This window comes from Chroicocephalus ridibundus, chromosome 4 (genome assembly GCF_963924245.1).
Source record: "Chroicocephalus ridibundus chromosome 4, bChrRid1.1, whole genome shotgun sequence".
Classification (NCBI taxonomy): Eukaryota; Metazoa; Chordata; class Aves; order Charadriiformes; family Laridae; genus Chroicocephalus; species Chroicocephalus ridibundus.
This window is the reverse complement of record NC_086287.1, coordinates 48,946,548-48,965,831: the sequence shown is the minus strand read 5'-3', so window position 1 is coordinate 48,965,831 and position 19,284 is coordinate 48,946,548. Positions and strand designations below refer to the sequence as shown.

At 42.2% G+C, this 19,284-nt stretch overlaps 1 protein-coding gene across 1 annotated transcript in view; it reads left to right on the top strand.

The window, feature by feature from the left end:
- Nucleotides 1-19,284, top strand: part of HSD17B12 (hydroxysteroid 17-beta dehydrogenase 12) — an 89,978-nt gene that overhangs the window by 17,801 nt on the left and 52,893 nt on the right. Inside the window, 1 exon segment of the mRNA XM_063332706.1 lies at nt 15,787-15,833. Coding sequence (XP_063188776.1) covers nt 15,787-15,833 — 47 coding nt within the window.

Here is a 19,284-nt window from a genome sequence, read left to right as displayed (position 1 = left end):
CTCATGGATTTATTAATATATTGTGTCCATGACCACACGTTCAAAACAGTAAGTGTATTTATTTATTTTTTTTTTTAATGGCCCTTGCATGCCTTCCTCTCCCGTAGGCCCCTGGAGATCAGAAGTCAAACAAAAGTAGTTTCTTTGGTAGTTCTAACTTCAGGAATACCTCGGTTATTTTTGGGGAGGGGGCAGGTGGAATTTGAATTTATAAGGGGTCAGTGGAAAACTGAACAGTAAGCTTGAATCGGTTACATGGAGGTCCACGTGGCTATTGCAGAACATAAAGGGTCCACAGATCCAAAGGGCTGAAAAATCTCTATTCTGTTTTAAAAAGGGTTTTAAAAATCCCCTAGCATCTCCACAACTCTTCTCGCTTTTAGAGTTTTTAGCTGTTGAAACAGTCACATAGCAGAAATGTGTCTTAACAGTTGTCAGTTACACACAAGATTTTTTTAAAAGATCTCCAAGAATGGAAATAGCTTTGGGAAGGATTAGATGTTGTATTAGCTTTGTGGGTTTTTCAGTCTTCACAGAAAACCCAGCTGCTTCATATTTCAACAGAAAATCTAGAGGTCAGAAAATCCCTGTACGGTGTTGTGTAACTTTCTTGTTATATACAGTGCAGGGCAGGTGTATTTGCTGATGGGTGTATATATGCACTTTTTTCTCTTCATGTGTAAAATCCTACTCTTTCTTGGAAGATACAACTTTAAAGAGGGTGACGTGTGGGTAATGTGCTGGTGCAGAGAATGGGAAGGTGACAATGCAGGGTTATTAGATATCTTGTAACATGTTTTAATATGGCTTGGGCTTTTAAAGGAAAGGTTCTGGGAGAGCCCTTGCAGCTATTGCATCACTTGCCAAAAATAGCATCTTTACTGCATAAGGCAGCCTGTCTGCAGTGTGGATAGGCTTGAGAAGTTACTGCTTCTTGTGAATGATGTTCAGTCATTTTTGCTTCTCGGTTAAGCAGGTTTTTAGTCTAAATTTTGAGGCAGATTGAAGTAAAAGCTTTTATTTTCTGTCTCTGGGGGTGGGGTGGGGTGAGCTTGAAAATAGCAGTGTCCAGTTCTGTCTGCAGCATGATTCTAAAAATACATTTTTAAGCTTACTGAAATTGTGATTTAAAGACACTGATAAATATATTCTTATATTGTAATTGTCTGGGGAACAAAAAAATTTTTGTGCAGCACGAGGTAGTCTGCTGTTTTCATCAATCACGTAAAACTTAGGAGTGTTTTTTTTTAAATTGCAATTATATGCTTCAAGCAAAGTATAATTCTAATCTAAATTCTTAGTAAAAACAAACCACCACAGAACCCAAATCCCCTCCCTTGAAAACAGAAGGTATGTTCAACAGAGCTTTTTTTTTTCCCCTTCTCTTGTTCTGAAATCTTAGTCAAGATGTACCAGCAAGGGAGTGTGTTTGTATTCCAGTGGTGTTGCTGAACCAGACAGGTCTGCAGCACAGCATTTTATTTTTAGACTCTAGGTTGCCATTTTTATCCTGTAAAAAATATTCATCAGCGTCTGGGTGACAGGCCATCAGTTTTTATAAATGTGTCAGACCACGTTTTTTCCACCCCTCTCTCTCTCTCCTTCTCCTTTTATGTCCTGCTGTATACCTTTATTTTTGGGGGGAAAGGGAGAGGGGGAAATGAGGGTGCGGATTTTAATTCATGCATTAGATTTTTTTTTTTTCAATTCACGGATCTTTAACGTCACACGGTTCATTCATCTTCTGTGCTCTGCTGCTTACGCAGCTTTGCTTATTTTCTGCAATGGGTGAACTGTTGTGGTGCCTGGAGCCGAAGGCACGGGAAGGGGCCACACGGGTCTGCTGCGGGGCTCATTGCCTCTGCTGGCCCCCAAAATGCCCTGATGTGGCACTGCTAGTGAGAAATAGTTTCATGTATGGTTTCAGGGTACATGTCAGGTATAAAATTATTTCCCGGAGAAGCTATTGAAGATCTCTTTTCCAATAAATTTATATAGGTCATCTGACTTCTAAAAATAGAAGCGGGGAGATCCCTTCTGGCCTGGGATACTGGGAAGTGGCTGGTGCATGGCAGCAGGGGCTCCAAGCAGAGCAGTTTTAGGGTGGTGAGGCAGTAACTCTCACTAAGCATGAATCTATAGCAGAAATTTCTCTTCATGTCAGGAGTGCCACATGTTACAGTTGCTTTCTAGGGTGCCGGACTTCTGTACCTCTATAGTGCAGCTGCCCTCCGTATGTGTGGAAAGCCTGAGGCTTGCATAAAGAGTTGCTCTTTGAGTCTTTGGAGAGCCGTCTAGGTTGGCAGGGGACTTGGCGTCAAAGGCTGTCACCAGAGCAATTGGTACTGCTGCCAGCCCCTTCCTTGTTCCCCTGAACCCAAACATGGGGATCTCGCTGTAGCAGCGATAGGAGCTTGCTTTTGAGTGACTCTTAGCTGCTTTTGCTGGTGTTGAGGAAGGGATGTTGCTTGGGAGAGGTGGCCACCAGGAGCAGCTTGCTGCTGGAGCTGCCTTAGCTCACGGCCTGAGGGGGACCTGCCTAGGAGGGTGGTGGGTCCCGTAATGGTCTAGCTGTGTATGTAGGTTTTACCCGAATGATGGGAGAAGTAGCATCTCAAATGCTAAGAGAGGACTGAGAGAAACAAGTGAAAATGGTGCAAATACTCTTATCAGTAGTTGAAGGTCTGAGTCAACTCTGTCCTGATTAGTTTTGATTTATTTAGAATTTCAAAAACTTCTGAAGTCTTGGGAGTGCTACTGCCTAAGATGGCTTGTTGGGGCAGGGTCACACTTAAGTGTTATAAGTAATCGTAGGTATTCACAAATGTAAGAGCAATAAAATGATTAGGGTGGTTGGTTACTGATACTTTTTGGGTTAGAAGTGGAGATTCAGTACGCTTACACCGTATATACGCACGTGTTAAGTCTTCTTTAAGGGGGGGGGAAATGGATTGGATTCTGATCTTATTTGGAGAGGCATTGTAGATTGAGACCTTCCTAACAAGGGTCCTCAGGTACAATAGTGCACCTTTTGTGTGTGGGAATATAATACACTGAGCATGTGGTGTGACTTAACTAGTAACCTCCTGAAGTGTGTATAATTAAAAAGTAACTTATCAAAGATACACTTTAGCAGTCGTATTTTTGCTGTAGGCGATGATGTAACACTGTGCCTTTCTCAGAGTTAAAACTTGTTTTTCCTTCTACCCAGATAGGTAGCTGTCCTGATTTGTAACATTCCTTCCTAAAAATGGAATGTTTTCATTCTTGCATATTGGGGTGTTTAAACCCTAGGAAAGCGGCCTTGTGGAAAAAAGTACAGTGGTAGGTGGTATTCCAGAAGAAATTAAATAACCCATGTATTTCAGTTTTTTGATCTGTTTTGACTCCGATGAGTTCGAAACAATGTTGTAAATGAGAGGTTAAGGATGGAGGCTGGACTTGAAATGGTTTACTGTCGTGAAGGGTAATGATATCCAGGTTGGATAAATGTTGCAGGAGAAAGCAGGTAAGGCAGAAGCGTACTGCATGAAGACTGCAAGAAGTGAGCACAGGCCTGGCCTGGCTGGTCTGAGTCAGAGGGAAAAGGCTTGTCCACATGGGAGGACAAGGTGCAACCGTGGCCAAGTTCGTCTGTGTAGACCTAGGTTAGCTAGTAAGGCTTGTTCTGTCCAAAAATATGCTGAAGAGTGCAGTGTGGGTATGTGGTTCCAAAACAGACAGCCTGTGCCTAGCTGGGGTATTGGTACCGGTTTGGCAGCAGGTAGGGCGAACCCAGCCTGGCCCCCGCCTGGGACTATGTTGGTTATCCGCTTTCCATCCCAGGGGCTGTGCTGCAAGGAGTTTGGTTGCTTAGGTGCAGTGCTGGGTGAATGCGTGAGTCTGAAGCGTTCCTCAGCTCTCCAGGAGGCGGAAAGGCTCCATATGGAGGTACCCAGTGATTCTGTGCGAGATGACTTGGGTGTGGATGGGCTCATGAGCTGAAAGCCGGCAGGTTGTGATATGTGAGAATACACCTGTGAGAATGTCTGCAGCTCCCTTTCTTCAGAGACCACCTACCTTTTTTTTCCCCCAGAGAATGTTTTATCTTAGACAGTGGTCTGTGTTGCAGACTTAGATCCTGCAAATGTTTATTATCTTTGGCACAAGGCAGGGTGCTGATGAAGGTGGTGAAGAAATGTCTGAGTAGTTGTGCAGCTTGGGGTTCATTGGAGTTGGAAGTTAAGCAGAAAGATCAGTTTCTACAGAGTCACTTTTCGTAGTCTTTCTGTGCTTCTTAGTTTGTCTATTTTTGGTGTATTGTTGGCACTCTGAAGTTCTACTCTGTAACTTGCATTCAAGATTAAGATTTTAATTCTGGAGGTAGGGAAGTAGCATGATTTTTCTATTAGATGGAACATATTTAGATCATTTTGGTATTTTAAATATACTTATTTTTTTTAATTCATTTGCCGTCTGCAAGCCTGTAGTCCAAAGAGATTCTGATAGAGGCGCTCCTCAAAGGGTTGCCTGAATGTCTAATCTTATAAATTTTGTTATATCTGTTAGATTTACCTGTTTAATAAATATATAAAATAACTTGAAAATCCACAGCTTCAATTTAAAGGACAGAGAGAAAGTTAAGCAACATGATCAGTGTCATTGCTTACCATGATCAGAAGATGGTGGAGAAAGCACCAAATCCCAAACTAGCAGAGCAGTTTCAAAAAGAACAGAAGATGACACTGTGCTCTGCAGGATATTGTTCAGCTGTGTAGCTTCCTGTTACATTCTGATTAGATGCTAAAGGTTTACATGGATTAAAAAAAAATAATAATACTGTAAAAGACCTTGTTAGCTTTTTCTCCTGTGAATTTGTCCAAAATTACCAACTGTAGTCCACCAAATTGCAGAGCTGCAAGCTGGAGGCAGGAAGAGTTTCCTGGAGAGGTATCACGGTGTGCTTGGCTGCTTCTTAAGTCCTCCCCTCAGTACCTACTGCTGACCACTGCCAGAGACCAAGTCTTGGGTTAGCTGGATCTCTGTTCTGAGCTGGAATGTCTATTCTTGTCATAAAACTGTTACGCTATGAGAGAGCTTGTCTACACTATGTTGGGTTTTTTTCCCACCTCGCTTCCAATATAGATAGTTGGATACGTGCAAATGGAGGAAACAGGTGAATGATGACAGGATGCTTTTATTCAGTTACGTGTTTTTTTTTTTTTTCTAATGACGTGATGCGTCGGGATGTGCCATGCACTATGATTGAAATGTACCCAAATCTTCATTTAAACGCTTCTTCAAGACTTTGCGTTTTGTAGAGTTCTAAATAGTTCAGGTCCTAGTCATGAAGCTCTGGAAGGTCAACCAATGTTTCAAAGGTGTAGAGAAAAGGTTGTGTTTAGCACTGCATTCTGGGGTCTCTTGGCACGTACAGCAAAAAAATATGGACTTCCATGCCCATGGTCCGATCTTAAAAAGCTGGTAGAAGCTGTTGTTGTTTCTTTTTGTGCCCCAAACTTTTTTTGAGACTTGTGTCCTCACTTTGAATACGGAGGTGCTCGAGTAAGATGATTTGAGTTATTGCCGGCACAATAGGGAGTTCCAGAAGGAAGCCCTTCTTGGTTTAGATCCTCCTCATGAAACCAGAGTCTCTGTTGTGTTAGGACCACTCTGCATTTGTCTCTCATATCTCTAGCTGCAGCTCGCCTTGCTTTTGTGAGGACATGAGCAGAGACACTGTGGAAGTCAAATTATGTGTTGAGATGGGGAGGGAGGGAGAAAAGGAGTTTCTCTGATGCCCTCTGACAATCTGAGGAAGCCTAGAAGCATGTGATTAATTAGAATGTATCAAAACCAGTCAATAAGTTACAGTCAGACTTATTTTTTCTCATGTTCCTTCTGATCCATTAAGTGGATAGTAATGAACAGATTCTTGTTGCAAGGTTGTAGTTCTGTTTCCAGAGTTACGTCTGTCTTGTCCTGCACTACTCTCTTGCTTTGCAGAGCTCCTCCAGCAGGTCAGGTTCCTTACCCTTACTGTGTTCTTCAGAGTCAGGAGCACTTTTTTTTTTCTCCTTTAAGACATACTAATTTCCAGTCTTGACTGTGACCAACTTTATTTTCTTCCCAATGTTAACCTGAGCTTTTTATTTTCTGGTGGTCTACACTACATGAGCTTATGAAGAGCAAACAACTCTCTAAACTCATCTCCAAAACCAGGTAATTCTTAATCATTTTAGCAGCCCTTTTTTTTTTTTTTGCAGCTGTTCCCATTTAAATTACTTAATGTATTATTGCTTTCTATTACTATGGGGAAGCACCTCAGTGGATGCAATCAGGTTATATAAGTTGTCTTTATAGCTGCATCAGAATGGCAGTTTATAGTCCATTTTATATTCAGACACCGCACCCCAGGTCCCTTTCTTCCATTGCTTATAATGGTCACCTCAGCTCTCAGCAAAGTTAGTCTCAAGTGCGCGTCTTGACATCTGGTACCACTGTGTCACCACGTAATATCTGGCAATATTATATTTTTATTACTCTGGTCTATAAAACCATCTAATTCTTTGCAGTGTGATGCTGTGATCCTTTTCAGTAGCTAGATTGTCTGTGAAGTTCATAAAGCATTCCCTTCTTTGCGCAGTGGTCACTAGTAACAGTGCTGAACAGGATTCACGCTGAGATCAGGCCCTGGGGATTGTAACTAGTAATTTATTTTTATCCTGATAAAGCTCCTTTTTTACTTTTTCTTTGGTCTGAACCGTTGTAGATGCCTCCCCAGTTCGCTCCTAACGATGTTCTAAGATTCTTATGTTTGGTCCCAGTCACCTTCGCAGTCATAGTTTCTTATGGGAATCATCTTATGGGCACCATGGCAGGGGGGTTGGAACTAGATGATCTTTAAGGTCCCTTCTAACCCGAACCATTCTGTGATCTAAAATGATTTTCTTTTCATCGTAGGTCTGGAGCTAAACTGACGACACTTTTAAAAAGTCTGGCACAGTTTGCCTTTTGATTAAAAATGGCTACATCTTATCCCAATCTCCACTTTTTTTCTGTGTTTGTAATTATTGTGGCACCTTGCATAGCTTTGACTTGAAATAAATATGCCCATAGCTTGCCAGGATCACTTGCTTTGCTCTTCTCTTCGCAGGTGTTGTTTTTTTGTTACCATGCCACTGACATGAATTTATTTTGCTGCCTGTTACAAATATATAGTGAAAGAGGAAACAAACAAACAATCTCAAATTTCTTCCATTGACCTCTTATGTAGAGCCTTCTAGACTCTTGGAGCTTTGCAGGCTCCAAACCCAGAGGTCCTTCTACTTGCTGCTTAGTTCCTTCTCTGAAAAGCAACTTATCTATGCATGTTTCTGGTGTCAAACACACTAAAAGCTTTCAGATGGTGCCCGTCCCAAGCTACCTGATCTTCTAAATTTTCCTGTTGTATTCACCCTCTCCTAGAGGCAGGAAGAACCAGAAATGGTAATTTGAATGACCTCCATGCATGTGATTTCTTGGCCTAGTCGTGCTTGCAGTGACAGTCAGCATCTGTCACGTACACAATGACGAACAAATGAGAGCTTGTTTTTGCCGAATATTAATGCTATGCAGCAACTCTTACGGTAGTGCCTTACTGAGCACAAGGCAGCAATAGCTGTTGCGTATGCTTGTCTCGGCTTAAACAGACTCGACGAGATGATCTGAACAACTTTCTCGTTATTGCAGAAGTGGAGTTCGGGGCACTCTTGGGTTCACCGGACGTTTTCTGGATCAAAAGCCTTGAAAGCAGCAAAGTTCTGCAATTTGTAATGATGGGGTGGGGGCTTCTGAACACAGGAGATGGGACAACAGAGTTCCTCCTCTCCTCTTAGACTCCCATATCCATAATGCAGCAGCCCATGACTAACAGGAGTAAAAGACCTCACGGCAAAGGTTTGAGCGGGTGAAGGCAGCCACCCTGGGATGGGGAGAGATCACATAGAGGCGTCTGGACCTGATGTTGCATAAGTGTTGCCTGTGACTTTCATGAACTCTTCCGTATGGCTTTCTTGTTGCGATTTCTAGATTGCTTCTAGCTCTCAAGTCTAAAGAAATCCTGAGAGTGCACTGCCCAAAACCCTTTCTTGCCGTATGTAGTTCTGGATAAAATGGGAACTTGTCAGTGCTGCGATATTTATAGAATATTTTTCTACCCACAATCCTAGCTCCTAGACACAAGCTGTTATCAAGTGTTTGGTTCTGGGAATTGAACCTTTTTCTGTAGCCTGTCTCTTCAAAGCCTGATCATTAGATGTTAGCTCCTTTGTGCAGAAAAAAACCCTTCATATGAAAAAAAAAAAATACGCATAGAATTTCTAGGATTTCAGCTTGGGTATAGATGATCTTTCTGATGAGGCTTCCTATTTCGGCAAGTTAAATGGAGAGTAGAAGTGAAGTTTGTCTTATTTTTGCACCGAGTTTTCTGTTTTTATTTAATAAAAATGCAGGGAGTTACTGCTGTCTTATTAACTTGCAGCCGGCATGCTTATCTTCTTTGTTCTTTGTTAAATATGAGCTGGCATGTGTTAGACTGCGTTAGCGTTCGCTCTTTGGGACTTCAGTGGTTTCTAAATTTGGCATTGCTAAGCCGGTGCCCTGTTTGCTTGAATCAATTGGGGCTGCTATTTTTAGCAACAAAAAGGAATTGAAATAGCAATTTTCTTTCCATGTAATAGATCCCCAAGAGGAATACTGATGCAAGCTCTCTGTCATCCCATATTCTCCCCCTCCCCAAAAGCGCTCAGACGAAAGGCAGCTGTCACGGTTTGCGGCTGTATTAATCTTTAATCAATCGAGTGTTTTCTGCATTCAGGTGTTCAGGGAAAAAAGGGTCACGACGAGGATCTGCCTAGAATAACTAAGCACTCGTGCATGGGCTGTGCAGTCAGAATTTGTGGGTAATGGCAGGGATAGACGGAGCAGCTAAAAATAGTATTTGCTTCCAGTGTTTCTCCAGTCTATTTTTGATGCTTGATTTTGATAAGGTTGATTGGGCTCTTACTAAAAATAGCCGTTCCTAGCAAGCTGAGGACAAAAAGTAGAATATTTTTAACCACCACAGACTAAAGTATTTTCGTTGGCTGGAGATAATCTAGAAGCTTGGTATTGGTCAAATGCCAGTGATTTATATAAATCTGTAATAAATGAAGCACTGCTTGATGCCAAGCAGGGATAGTCTTTCCTCCCCTTGCCAGCTTTTGTTTTTCCCAGGAGCTGTCATATTCTTAATATAGCCTCCGTGTTTCGTAGCAGAAGAATCTCGAGTCTTCAGTTATTTATGTGTTGTACTTTAAACCCATGCTAAGGTTAGCTGTGCTGTGAAGTTTCTCTCAACTGTATTGCTTTAACAAGACACACTAGGTTCTTAGTTTATTCTTTGTGTTCATGTCTGCTAGAGCTGGGTGCCGTGCCGTGCCAGACCCTCACTCGTATCTAGGTTTAGTCTTGCAGGAGAGGGACGGCTCTTCTGTGTGAATGGAGGATGTAGCTGAGAGACTAGCTCTGCAGTGGCCATTTTGACAACAAATTTGAATACCTCCCCAGGGGATCAGAAATGTAGCCGAGATCTGATCTCCTTGAGATCTGTTTGTTAGCTTAATTTTTCAGCAGGAAGAGTATAGGTATTCCCAAATTGCTGGACCCGCATCTTTCTAGGGGGAATAACATTGTTAGGGGCTTGAGTTTTCCTTCCGAGGTGATGACGTGCATGAGTGCATCTGCAGTACTCTGAAAGATTGCCTAAAACCTCACACTTTTCTGAATGAAAACAGGAAAATGGCTGAACTGAAATGAATTTGTAGTTTGAAGAGGCTAGTAGAGAACATGCATAATCGTTGTTAGCTTCATTGTGCAGGTAGTCAAAGCAGTGCAAGGAGTGTGCCTGGTGCTGTTCTCTAGCAGCAACATGGATAAAAGTATTCCATGCTTTATCTCCATTAGGCATCTCAAAAGCTTATTTTGCTGTGGAAAACGTGTGTTTGTATCTGAAGGCAGGCTTGATCTCTTTAAGCTTTATCTTCATTGTAGTCTAACCTTGAATTGGGGAGTCACGAATCTATAATCTTGTTTCAGCGTGATTGCTCTGCAGAACTGCAGTAGAATTTTCTATGCTTGCTCTTGCTCCCTCTCCCTGTGTCAATGCTGGTCCTTGCTCCTGTCGTGAGACAAGATGATTTCTACATGCCTGCCTCATGCTTTCCTGCACCATTCTTTGCTTTTGTTTTAGGATGCCCATGCTGCATAAGAAGCAGATTAAACTGTTCTTTCTGGGCCTTGAATATTCACTTCATTCACAAAAGACTGCCGTGGTCTGCTGGGTCCTGCTTTTGCCTGGCTGTACAATGGTAGTCTCCTTTTTTAACAGCAGATAATGTTTATCCAGTATACCTCCTAGGAGGTGGTGGATGCTTTCTGGGTGACCTTTTATTTGGGAAGGTGGTGGCTGCTACTACTTAGAAGCAGAGAGACCTTTTGAGCTACCTGCACTGTTGGTGGTACCTTATCCCTTGGGTGTTTAGCCATGGGCTGTGGGATTTCTGGAGGATGCAGGTGCTATTGGAAGCATTTGCATATTCACCCCTCTGTAAGCCTTCTGGAGAAGAGTCTATGTTTTTAACCCCTAATGGCACGTATCACCGGGCATATTAATCCTCTAAACTAAAGTCAGTGGCTGGTTATACAACGTGTTTCATAGGCTTGGTCTATGGATTTCTTAATAACAGGAAAGCTTTTTCCCTGTTAGTGCAAGACCATGTATCTCGCTGACTGCTGAGTTCATTTAACTTTGCCCCGTGTTTGTCAAGGGTTGCCTTGAGTTTGGTACCGGGCAGGAAATTATGCCAATGCTTATGAATTGCATCATATATGACAAAAGCTGTGAAAACACACCATGTGAAACATTAGGAAGCAAAGTGGCTAGGTGTTATTAAGGTTTAGAGAATTAATGAGTTGCATCTATCAATAACTAGTCCAGTAGTAGAGGCTATGGTGGATTCCTGTGTAGCTGTATCTTAAATTGAAGAGATCATTGTAAGAGGTCAGAGACGTATAAGTAAACTCAAAGCAGGAGTTGAAATGGGATTTGTTTACTTATTTATTTTTCTTCCTTCCCCACACCATATAGGAAGGAAAATTCCGACACAGTCTCTAAGGCAAAGATGCTATACTGTCCTAAGGTGCAGATTTTGGTAATTTAAGAAAGTAATTCCATGATGTGTTAAGGATAATATTGTTATTAAAAATTTAACTAGTGGTCTGAGTTCTTGTGCAGACGTGTATATCTACAATGGCAGTTGAAAGATCTACAGCCTACATATGGCATAACCTCCTCCAGTGCTGTGAGCAGATGATGCCCTATACTGCTTGGTTTGCAGACCTTGATGCTACATTGTACGTTTCTCTGCACACCTACATTTTAGGGCTGCATCCAAAGCATTGGTGGGTTCAAAGTCACTTATACTCATGTGGTGTACACTAATGGTGATTTTAAATGTTTTACCAGGTTTTCCGCTTCTTGTCTGCCATTTTGAACAGTATGGGGTCAGTGGAAGGGATAAATAGGATGTGCACAACTGAAATGAAAGCTGGGACTAGAGGATAAAATCCATGTGTACATCTGTAACCCATTATAATAATGATTATGGCAGTCTTACCCAGTCAAGAAAGTGTCATTACATAGAAGAGCAAGAGATGTTCCTTTCAGTGTGCTGGACTCACTAGGACCAGGCTGTGTGGGCTCTGATTTGGAACAGGAGTCTTTGGGAAGGCTTTTTCAGAACTGAGAAAAGATGATGTAGTCTTGCAAATGTTGCCTCTGTACTTATACATATGCAAGTTTCAAAAAAACACGTATTGAGATGGGGATCTGTTCAGGATGCAGTCTAATTATTTTGTGAATTCTGCGGCTGAATTCTGGTTAGTAGTAACTTCCCGAGGTAGAACATCTACAACGCGAGTGCATGTGTTGGTGTATTAAGAGTGAGCTGTTTTCAGAGTATGTCATGTCATTGGATACCTTTCCTTATTTTTCTTCCCCTTTTCCTCTACAGCCCCAAAAGTCAGGGGAAGGTGGATGTTGCCTTCTTTGCCTAAAATCAGCCAGCGCTTCAATACAAGCTCCCATTTTATTCGGTGGGCTCACACACAAGCTGCTTGGGCACTCTTCTTGCTTCTCTTCTGGAGACGGCAGATGGCTGAAGCGGGAAGCTACTACAGTTAGTCTGACTACTGAGTAAATGTGTATAATCACGAGCTGGTGCAGCTTTCTTGTACAGACAATAACTTCTTGCTACCCTACTTGGTTTGCCTTCTTTAAGCTCTGCCAACTGCAGTCAGTTTAACTTCTGCTGGAACGCCGTCTGTAGAAGAAACAGAATTTAAAAGTTAATCCACACTTGGAGTTAAACTAGCTTCAGCACATTAGGGTGATAGTTAAAATTTAGTTAAACTGGTACAGCTTCTGTACATAGCTGGGATGGTTAAAACTGCAACACTTGGCTCTGGAGTGGAAACTAGCGATTAATGTAATCAATATGAAAAATATAAGTGTCTTGCTAATGCAGAAGTCTTACCAAAACCTCTGTTTATCGTTCTCCCCTTTCCCGATAGCATATACACTTCAGGTAATCCAGAACATGGAGGAAGATGAGGTGGTTGAATCTTTACTCTTTTGATAATTGATCTAATTGGTTGCTTTTACCCCAACTCTTTTCCTTGCTTTTACAACATAGGGCGTAAGTATTGCTCTCTGCAGTATGCCTCAGGCACCTTCTCTCAGGCAGGTATCTGTCTGGGCAGCCTTCCTGACCTGACGAACTGCTCACCGGGGTCCCGTAAATAGTCGGTAACCACAGCTCCCTGGCTGAACTGGGTGCTACTGGTCAGCAGCAGGACAGGTCTACACTAGTGCACGTTTCCCATCTCAGTCCTCCGGTGCTGACCTTGACAGCCTCTGCACCGGTGGAGCCATTGATGGGAAATTAATTTCCTTAGAATGGGTGAGAGCTGAGCCAGGTGCTTTCTCTTGAAGAGCCTTAGGAAGAAAAGTGTGGCCTAAAAAAACTGTTTTCTAGGCTATACATTGGCAAGCAGCCTTTGTACTGTGGTTGCTCTTCAAGGTGCTGTGGGAGCACAGAGCAGGAGACAAAGTTATCCTTCTCAAAGCGGAGCCAGCAATAAAATGATGACATTAGTGGCTTCTTGTGAGGAGAGGATTCTCTTATGGCTAAGAAAAACCAGCTGTGTACTTTATTTGGATGCCTATGCCTTTACCTGCAGCAGAAGCAAAAAACCAATGTGTATCAGGTAGGTGCCTGTTTATGTAGGTGATGGCTCAAACACTCTTGTCTTCCTGGTGGGATTTTATAATGTTTTTCGTCATTTATCTATATCAGACTTATTTAAATTTCTCAGGTTCTGTTCTGGAGGTACTTTAACCTCTGGACAACAGGTTCTTTTAATTTGACGTAGGGTCTAAAGAGGGAGGAACCATCCCATTCTCATACTTCAGTTAGAAATCCCTGATCTTCAGCTTCTTAAGCCTCATGCTCCAGCCAATTCTATTACAATTTACCTAAGCAATGGATTCAATAAATGAGTTAAATATCCTTGACTGAAATTGTACTTGCACTCTACTAAGCCTTTAAAGTGCTACAGATGCTTTTCTGAGTCCCTGCCGTACGGAGCATATACTCTCAGTTGTAGTTGCTAGAAGCCGAACAACTCACAGTGTCAGAAAACAATATTTTAAAACGCTGAGCTTATTATCTGGGGATAAAACCATTAAGTCCATGAATTTTGAGTTGGGAGGAGGAGAAACGGTCTATAAGCCTTAGAGGGAATGGCTGTTCTTTAGGTACCTCACTAACTGTAATGAAGGAAATAACCCCTTTCACCAAGTCACTGAAGCTGAATGTTTTCCAGATTGGGTCAACTTAGAACATGTCCAGCTACTGTTGTAAGCCTAACGGGGAGGGATACCAGTACAGATTTTTGCTCCTGGGAATGTATTCTTGATTTTTTTTCTCCAAGGTCTGCTTTTTTCATTATTTGGACCATTGCTCAACCTTCCTATATGTGGATTTGTGTCTATAACAAAACCATTACTCACGCTTCCCTAATGGTGGCTGGATAGGAAGTGGCAAAACGGGGTGACACGGACACTTGGCTTTCTCAATAAAATTCACTGGGTCTGCCAATACAGCAGCTAGAACTCTGTTTACTAGCCCAAGCATCCTGTGTGTACAGTCATGCATATTCTTATCACACTGGAGCTATGGCATCTTGCAAATAAACCTTGAAACCAGGGAGGGGATAAATGTATGTGTGTGTACCTTCACCTGTGGTCATCTGTAAATCTAGCTCGAGTCAGGGGCATGACTGGATCCTTCATTCTTAGCCTGTTACTGGACTGTTATCTTGGCCATTCGAGCTCAAATAGGACCTTCACAGTCAGCTTCATCACGTGTTATTACGTCCATTTATTTATAGCTAGCAGGCACAGAAACTGAAATGGTTACAGCATTTCCTAGCTGTTATTACTCAAACAGAAATATTCTGGTTGCTGTTTGCATGCCAACTGTTATGAGTGATCTGCAAGCAGTGACTAATCAAATCATCTGCAAACACGTCTCCTTCTGATGCCCTGAAGGGAAGTTATTGCTGAGTCCCAGTGCCGGACAACACCTCCGTCTGCTCTGAGTTTCACTTAGGTAGAGGTTGACCTGAGAGCTCAACCAACACTCTCAGCTCAGTTTTCTGAAACATTAAACAAGCCCAATTATTTGAGGCATGCCTACATTCAGGGGTAGGCAGTAGAAGCACAAACTAAGCTGTTCTGATCTGACATGAGGACAAACAGAAAAATCCGGTATATTCTGTAGCCACTTGGAGCATGAGAGCAGAGACAGATGAATGAGTAGAGAGCTATTTGAGTAAGGATGTTGAGGTGTAGGCATTGGGTTTGAGGAGACGGAAGAGCTGAGAGAGAAAGGTAGTGGTGTTTAATGTGCTTGCTTTAAAAAGTATTTGGAGAAGCAGATTCTGGATGGAGGAGTTGCTATTTAGTGAGCAAACTGAGATGATCAGCTACTGGTGTGGTGAGAACCCTGGAAAAATCTGTTAAACTAATGGCATGTTGAGTCACTCAGAGCTTCTCAGCATGTGGAAAAGAATCCTAAAAAGACTTGAGGCTTGACACAGATCCCAGTCACCCATGGGTGAAAAAGTTTAAGCTCTAGAAGCCCAGCTTGTAACTGATGGCTGCATCAGTCACTCATACTTGCTGCTGGTAAGCACAATGCTCAGGGTTATCTGGAACCTACAAGAGGGTCACTAACAGAGACTAAGATGTTTGTTTTATTGGATGCTTACAGGCTTTAAGATATTTTTTATTTTACTATAAAAAAAAAGCTGTTTTAATAGTCATAATTGAGGGTTTTTTTAAGTTAAATGACTTGGAAATCTCTCTTAGTCTGCAAAGCTTCAGAAGCAGCATAGTGGGCCAGATGACTGGTGTGAGAGGGGGTGCCGAACATGATTCGTAACATAACTGTTAAGCTCGTAACTCCTTCTCTTCCCTCTCCTTTCTTACATATGGAAAAAATTTAGTGCAAATTCCCTAAGAGATTTGATAAGTTGTACACCTATTCCAGAAACTTTGACCTGTTCTCGTGGCTGGAACGAGTACTTTAGCAGTCTACTAATGAACACCCATTGCAGTTATTTCCGTGGAGCAACTAATGTGTATCTGTCTGTCTTTTTCAGTGATCACAGGAGCTACTGATGGGATTGGAAAAGCCTATGCAGAAGAGGTAAGAATTCTCATCACTTGGAAGTGTATCTCGATCCTTGGCAAGATGTCACGCTGTTTCAACTCTGTCAAGCAGCACGTCATATCTCCTCGCTTATCTTAACGTAGATATCTGTGGAGGAAGAAGTCTCTTGCCTTGCCTCCCTCAGGTGACCAGACAAAAGTTGTATCCCTCTTTGTTAGTTTTCTTTATTTGTGAATTCTATTTTCAGCCCTTACCTCGCCCTTCAGTTTTTATTTAACTTTTTTGGTGGTTACAATTATTTTAAATTTCTCAGTCCTTGGTGTTTCCTTTTGGTATTTCCAGGCACTGACTAAATGTCATTCCTAGCTGCCTGGAGTATGTTCCAATTATTCCCTATAGTTCATGAAGTCTCTGAAGCTGGGTTTTACTTCTATCTCTTTTACTGTACTTTTCTTCTTGGTGGATATGTGGGCTCCAAATATGGTACTGGAACGTATTGCTTAAGACAGAAAGTGCCTGTTAGTATGGGGCAATTTAGCCTATAAGCCAAGAGAACATCATGACAAATAGTGCTGACTACAACAATTTATAGCAAAAATAACTTTAACTCCAGCATCACTACCAAAATGGTCCTGTCTGTACTCATTTTTGTGTTCTCTGAAATACCAGTGTGACTTTGTATGAGGAGATCAGCTGTGAGAGATTCCCTTTTTCTGGAATGTCTTGTTCTGCGGAGCCCATGGGGAAGGTAGCGTTCATCTTTACAGGTAGTCCTCATCCTTCAGGTTTCCCTCGCATCCCTGCATGCCCTGCTGCCTGTAACCCCTAGCCCCCAGACTCCTTTCTGCTTTGTAGAAAGTAGCGCCTCGTCCTACTGGGTCAAGACAGGGAGAGGTGGCTGCAAAGGGAATTAAGCTTGGTGCCAACAGCGCCTGATTCTGGCGTAGAGCTGACAGCTCATACGTGCCAAATATCCCAGTCAGACATCACTGAAGCAAATGATGCAACGCTTAAATTTAGCTGCCTAGAGCAAGCGGAAGGAGGTCATTGTGCCCAGGAGGAAGCCCTCTGGTGTGGGAGACACCCTCTGAAACATCATGGGAGATTAGTTTCAGGGTCTGCATGTTAAGTTATCAAGTGAGCAAAACTACATCTTGCTTTATGTTCTGCTGGTGTCTCTGCGAACCAGGCTGCCTTCAAACACAAATGTGTGCTGCTGGCAGACCCCTGTGTATGAACCCCTGTTAGGAAAGCTGATCACAAGTATGAGGTCCTGCTGGGAAACACTTGACTGTTTCAGCTTCCCTGCTGTAGTTGCTGTAGGCACAGATCACCCCAAAGGGTACAAATATTCGTTCTTGGGCTATAGAATAAAACACATTTTTATTTAAAAAATATATATTATTGTTAGTTATTTATTTAGAATAAAACACATATCCACCCTTTCACAGTTTATGTAGATGAAGAATATTTGATGAAGTCAAGTGTGAATGCAGGGTGAAATGTAGAATACCAGAAAAGACTTCTCAATCTTTCAGTTGACTCTCGAGATGTCTCCATAAGACTGACAATGGAGGCTTGACTTTCTGCTAGAAGATCCCATCAGGTTGCTAGAAATGACACTGGCATACAGCTGCTTGGGCACTGATGGCTGTGATTACAATTGTGCAGATTACTTCCCTCTCCTTGGAGGAGTTTGTGAGAAATGTACGGTGTGTTGAGAATCGCCTCTTTGAAAGCTTGACATGGTCACCAGTAAGTGATGGAAGAATGTTAAGAGTTTGTGGATTCTTTGGTTATACTCTGCTCTTTTGGTTACTTTCCTTCTTTTCCAAGCAAAGAGGCGTTTTTACACTTTTCACTTTTGCAGTATTAAGTTCTTTATTCCTTGCTCAGCACTGATAGCCTTGTCATCACTAGACCACCACTTCAGGAAAGGTAGAAAGTGCCATAGTAAATGCAAGTTTTCTTCTCTGTTTGGGTAATGCTAACCAGGTCTTTGATTCCAAAGCAGCATACTTTTTTCTTTTGTCTTTTTTTTTTTTTAAGGATATGGTCAGGAGTTGCTATTTGTGGCCCCTCTCTTGCAATTTGCTGTTCGTTTTTGCAAATCCTGAGTTTAAATTTAATCTCAGATGTATTTGTGTGCTATTGATAAACTAGAGGTTTTGATCCCGTTGCGTACTCTGCTGTGCACGTCTCCTTAGTATTGCTTTTTGTAGATCCTCTTGCTATACCTACTCTAACAAGAGCTTCAACTCTGCTTTGGTGGGCTGTCAATGACACTCTTTTCCATCTTGGAGAGAACGGGCTTTAATGGCAACTGTGTTTTGCTACCAAAGTGGAAAATGTGGTAGTTACTAACATGGGATTTAAGGAAATCAGATGCCTACATCCACCAACTCCATTAGATGGTGACTCTTGCTTGCATCAGTCGCTAGGCTACAAGAGCATCTTCCCAATGTTTACTATTCTGGGTGAGTATTTGTGATTAGTTTTAAGGTCTTCTCATTCAGCCTATTCATAACCCTAGAGACACTGGCCAAAGATCCAAGTATAACGGCAGGTTATCTACAAAGCAAATGGGTCTTATATATATATATAAATGAAATGTGTAATATTGTTCCTTATATAAAAATGTAATTAGTTGCTGGGATCTCAGAGGATCCTTATTGCTATTTGGACTACTGTGGTTCTTTTCAACCCGCTAGGACTCTACCAGTGAATTCAGAGTGCTCAGCAGAAACTGATCTGGTTTCATCAGACTCAAACTGAACTTGCTGTTGAGCACTTTATCATTTCCAAGTTTGATTTCTTCTCCTAAGTGATATTTTTTCCTACTTACAGGCTCTTTCCTTGGCCATTTTATATGTTCTGTACTCAGAGAATTCCTTTCGTAAATGGGTTTCCATTTCCAGATTTCAGATGCGCCTCTCGGAGTGCATCCCTTTAGTGTCAACACAGCAGCAGTTTCTCTCAAGCTCACTCTTGTGGAGGCTCTGTAAATGTGCTGAGGTTCCACTGTCTGGGTGCGTTGGCATGGCTTTGCTTCCTCGGCTTTTGAAACAAGTACAGCTGGATACTTTTCCGTAAAGCTCAGGCATCTACTTAAGCAGTCTGGGAGCCCAGAGGTTATGACTGCTGAAAGCAAACTGCCCATCAGTGGTCTGGAGCTTGCATCCATGAGGAACATTGCTGGGGCTTTTTTGCCCCATGGGACCACAGCTGTTTCAGACCCTTGAGTAGATTTACTGTCAGGTTGTCCTTGGTGTTACAGGCTGAGATACTTTTAGGTACGGTATTTGACTTTGCTGCCTTGGACCTGTGGAATAAGAGAATGTTATGTTATTCCCTTCTCCCTGCTGCCCCCCAAGCCTACTGCTTGGATTTATGAAAAGTTTATTCCAGTGAGCCAGGTGCTTATCTGGAGGTGGATGTGTTTCATCCCTTTTAGACAGTCATCCTCAACGCTAGATCATTTCTTTGA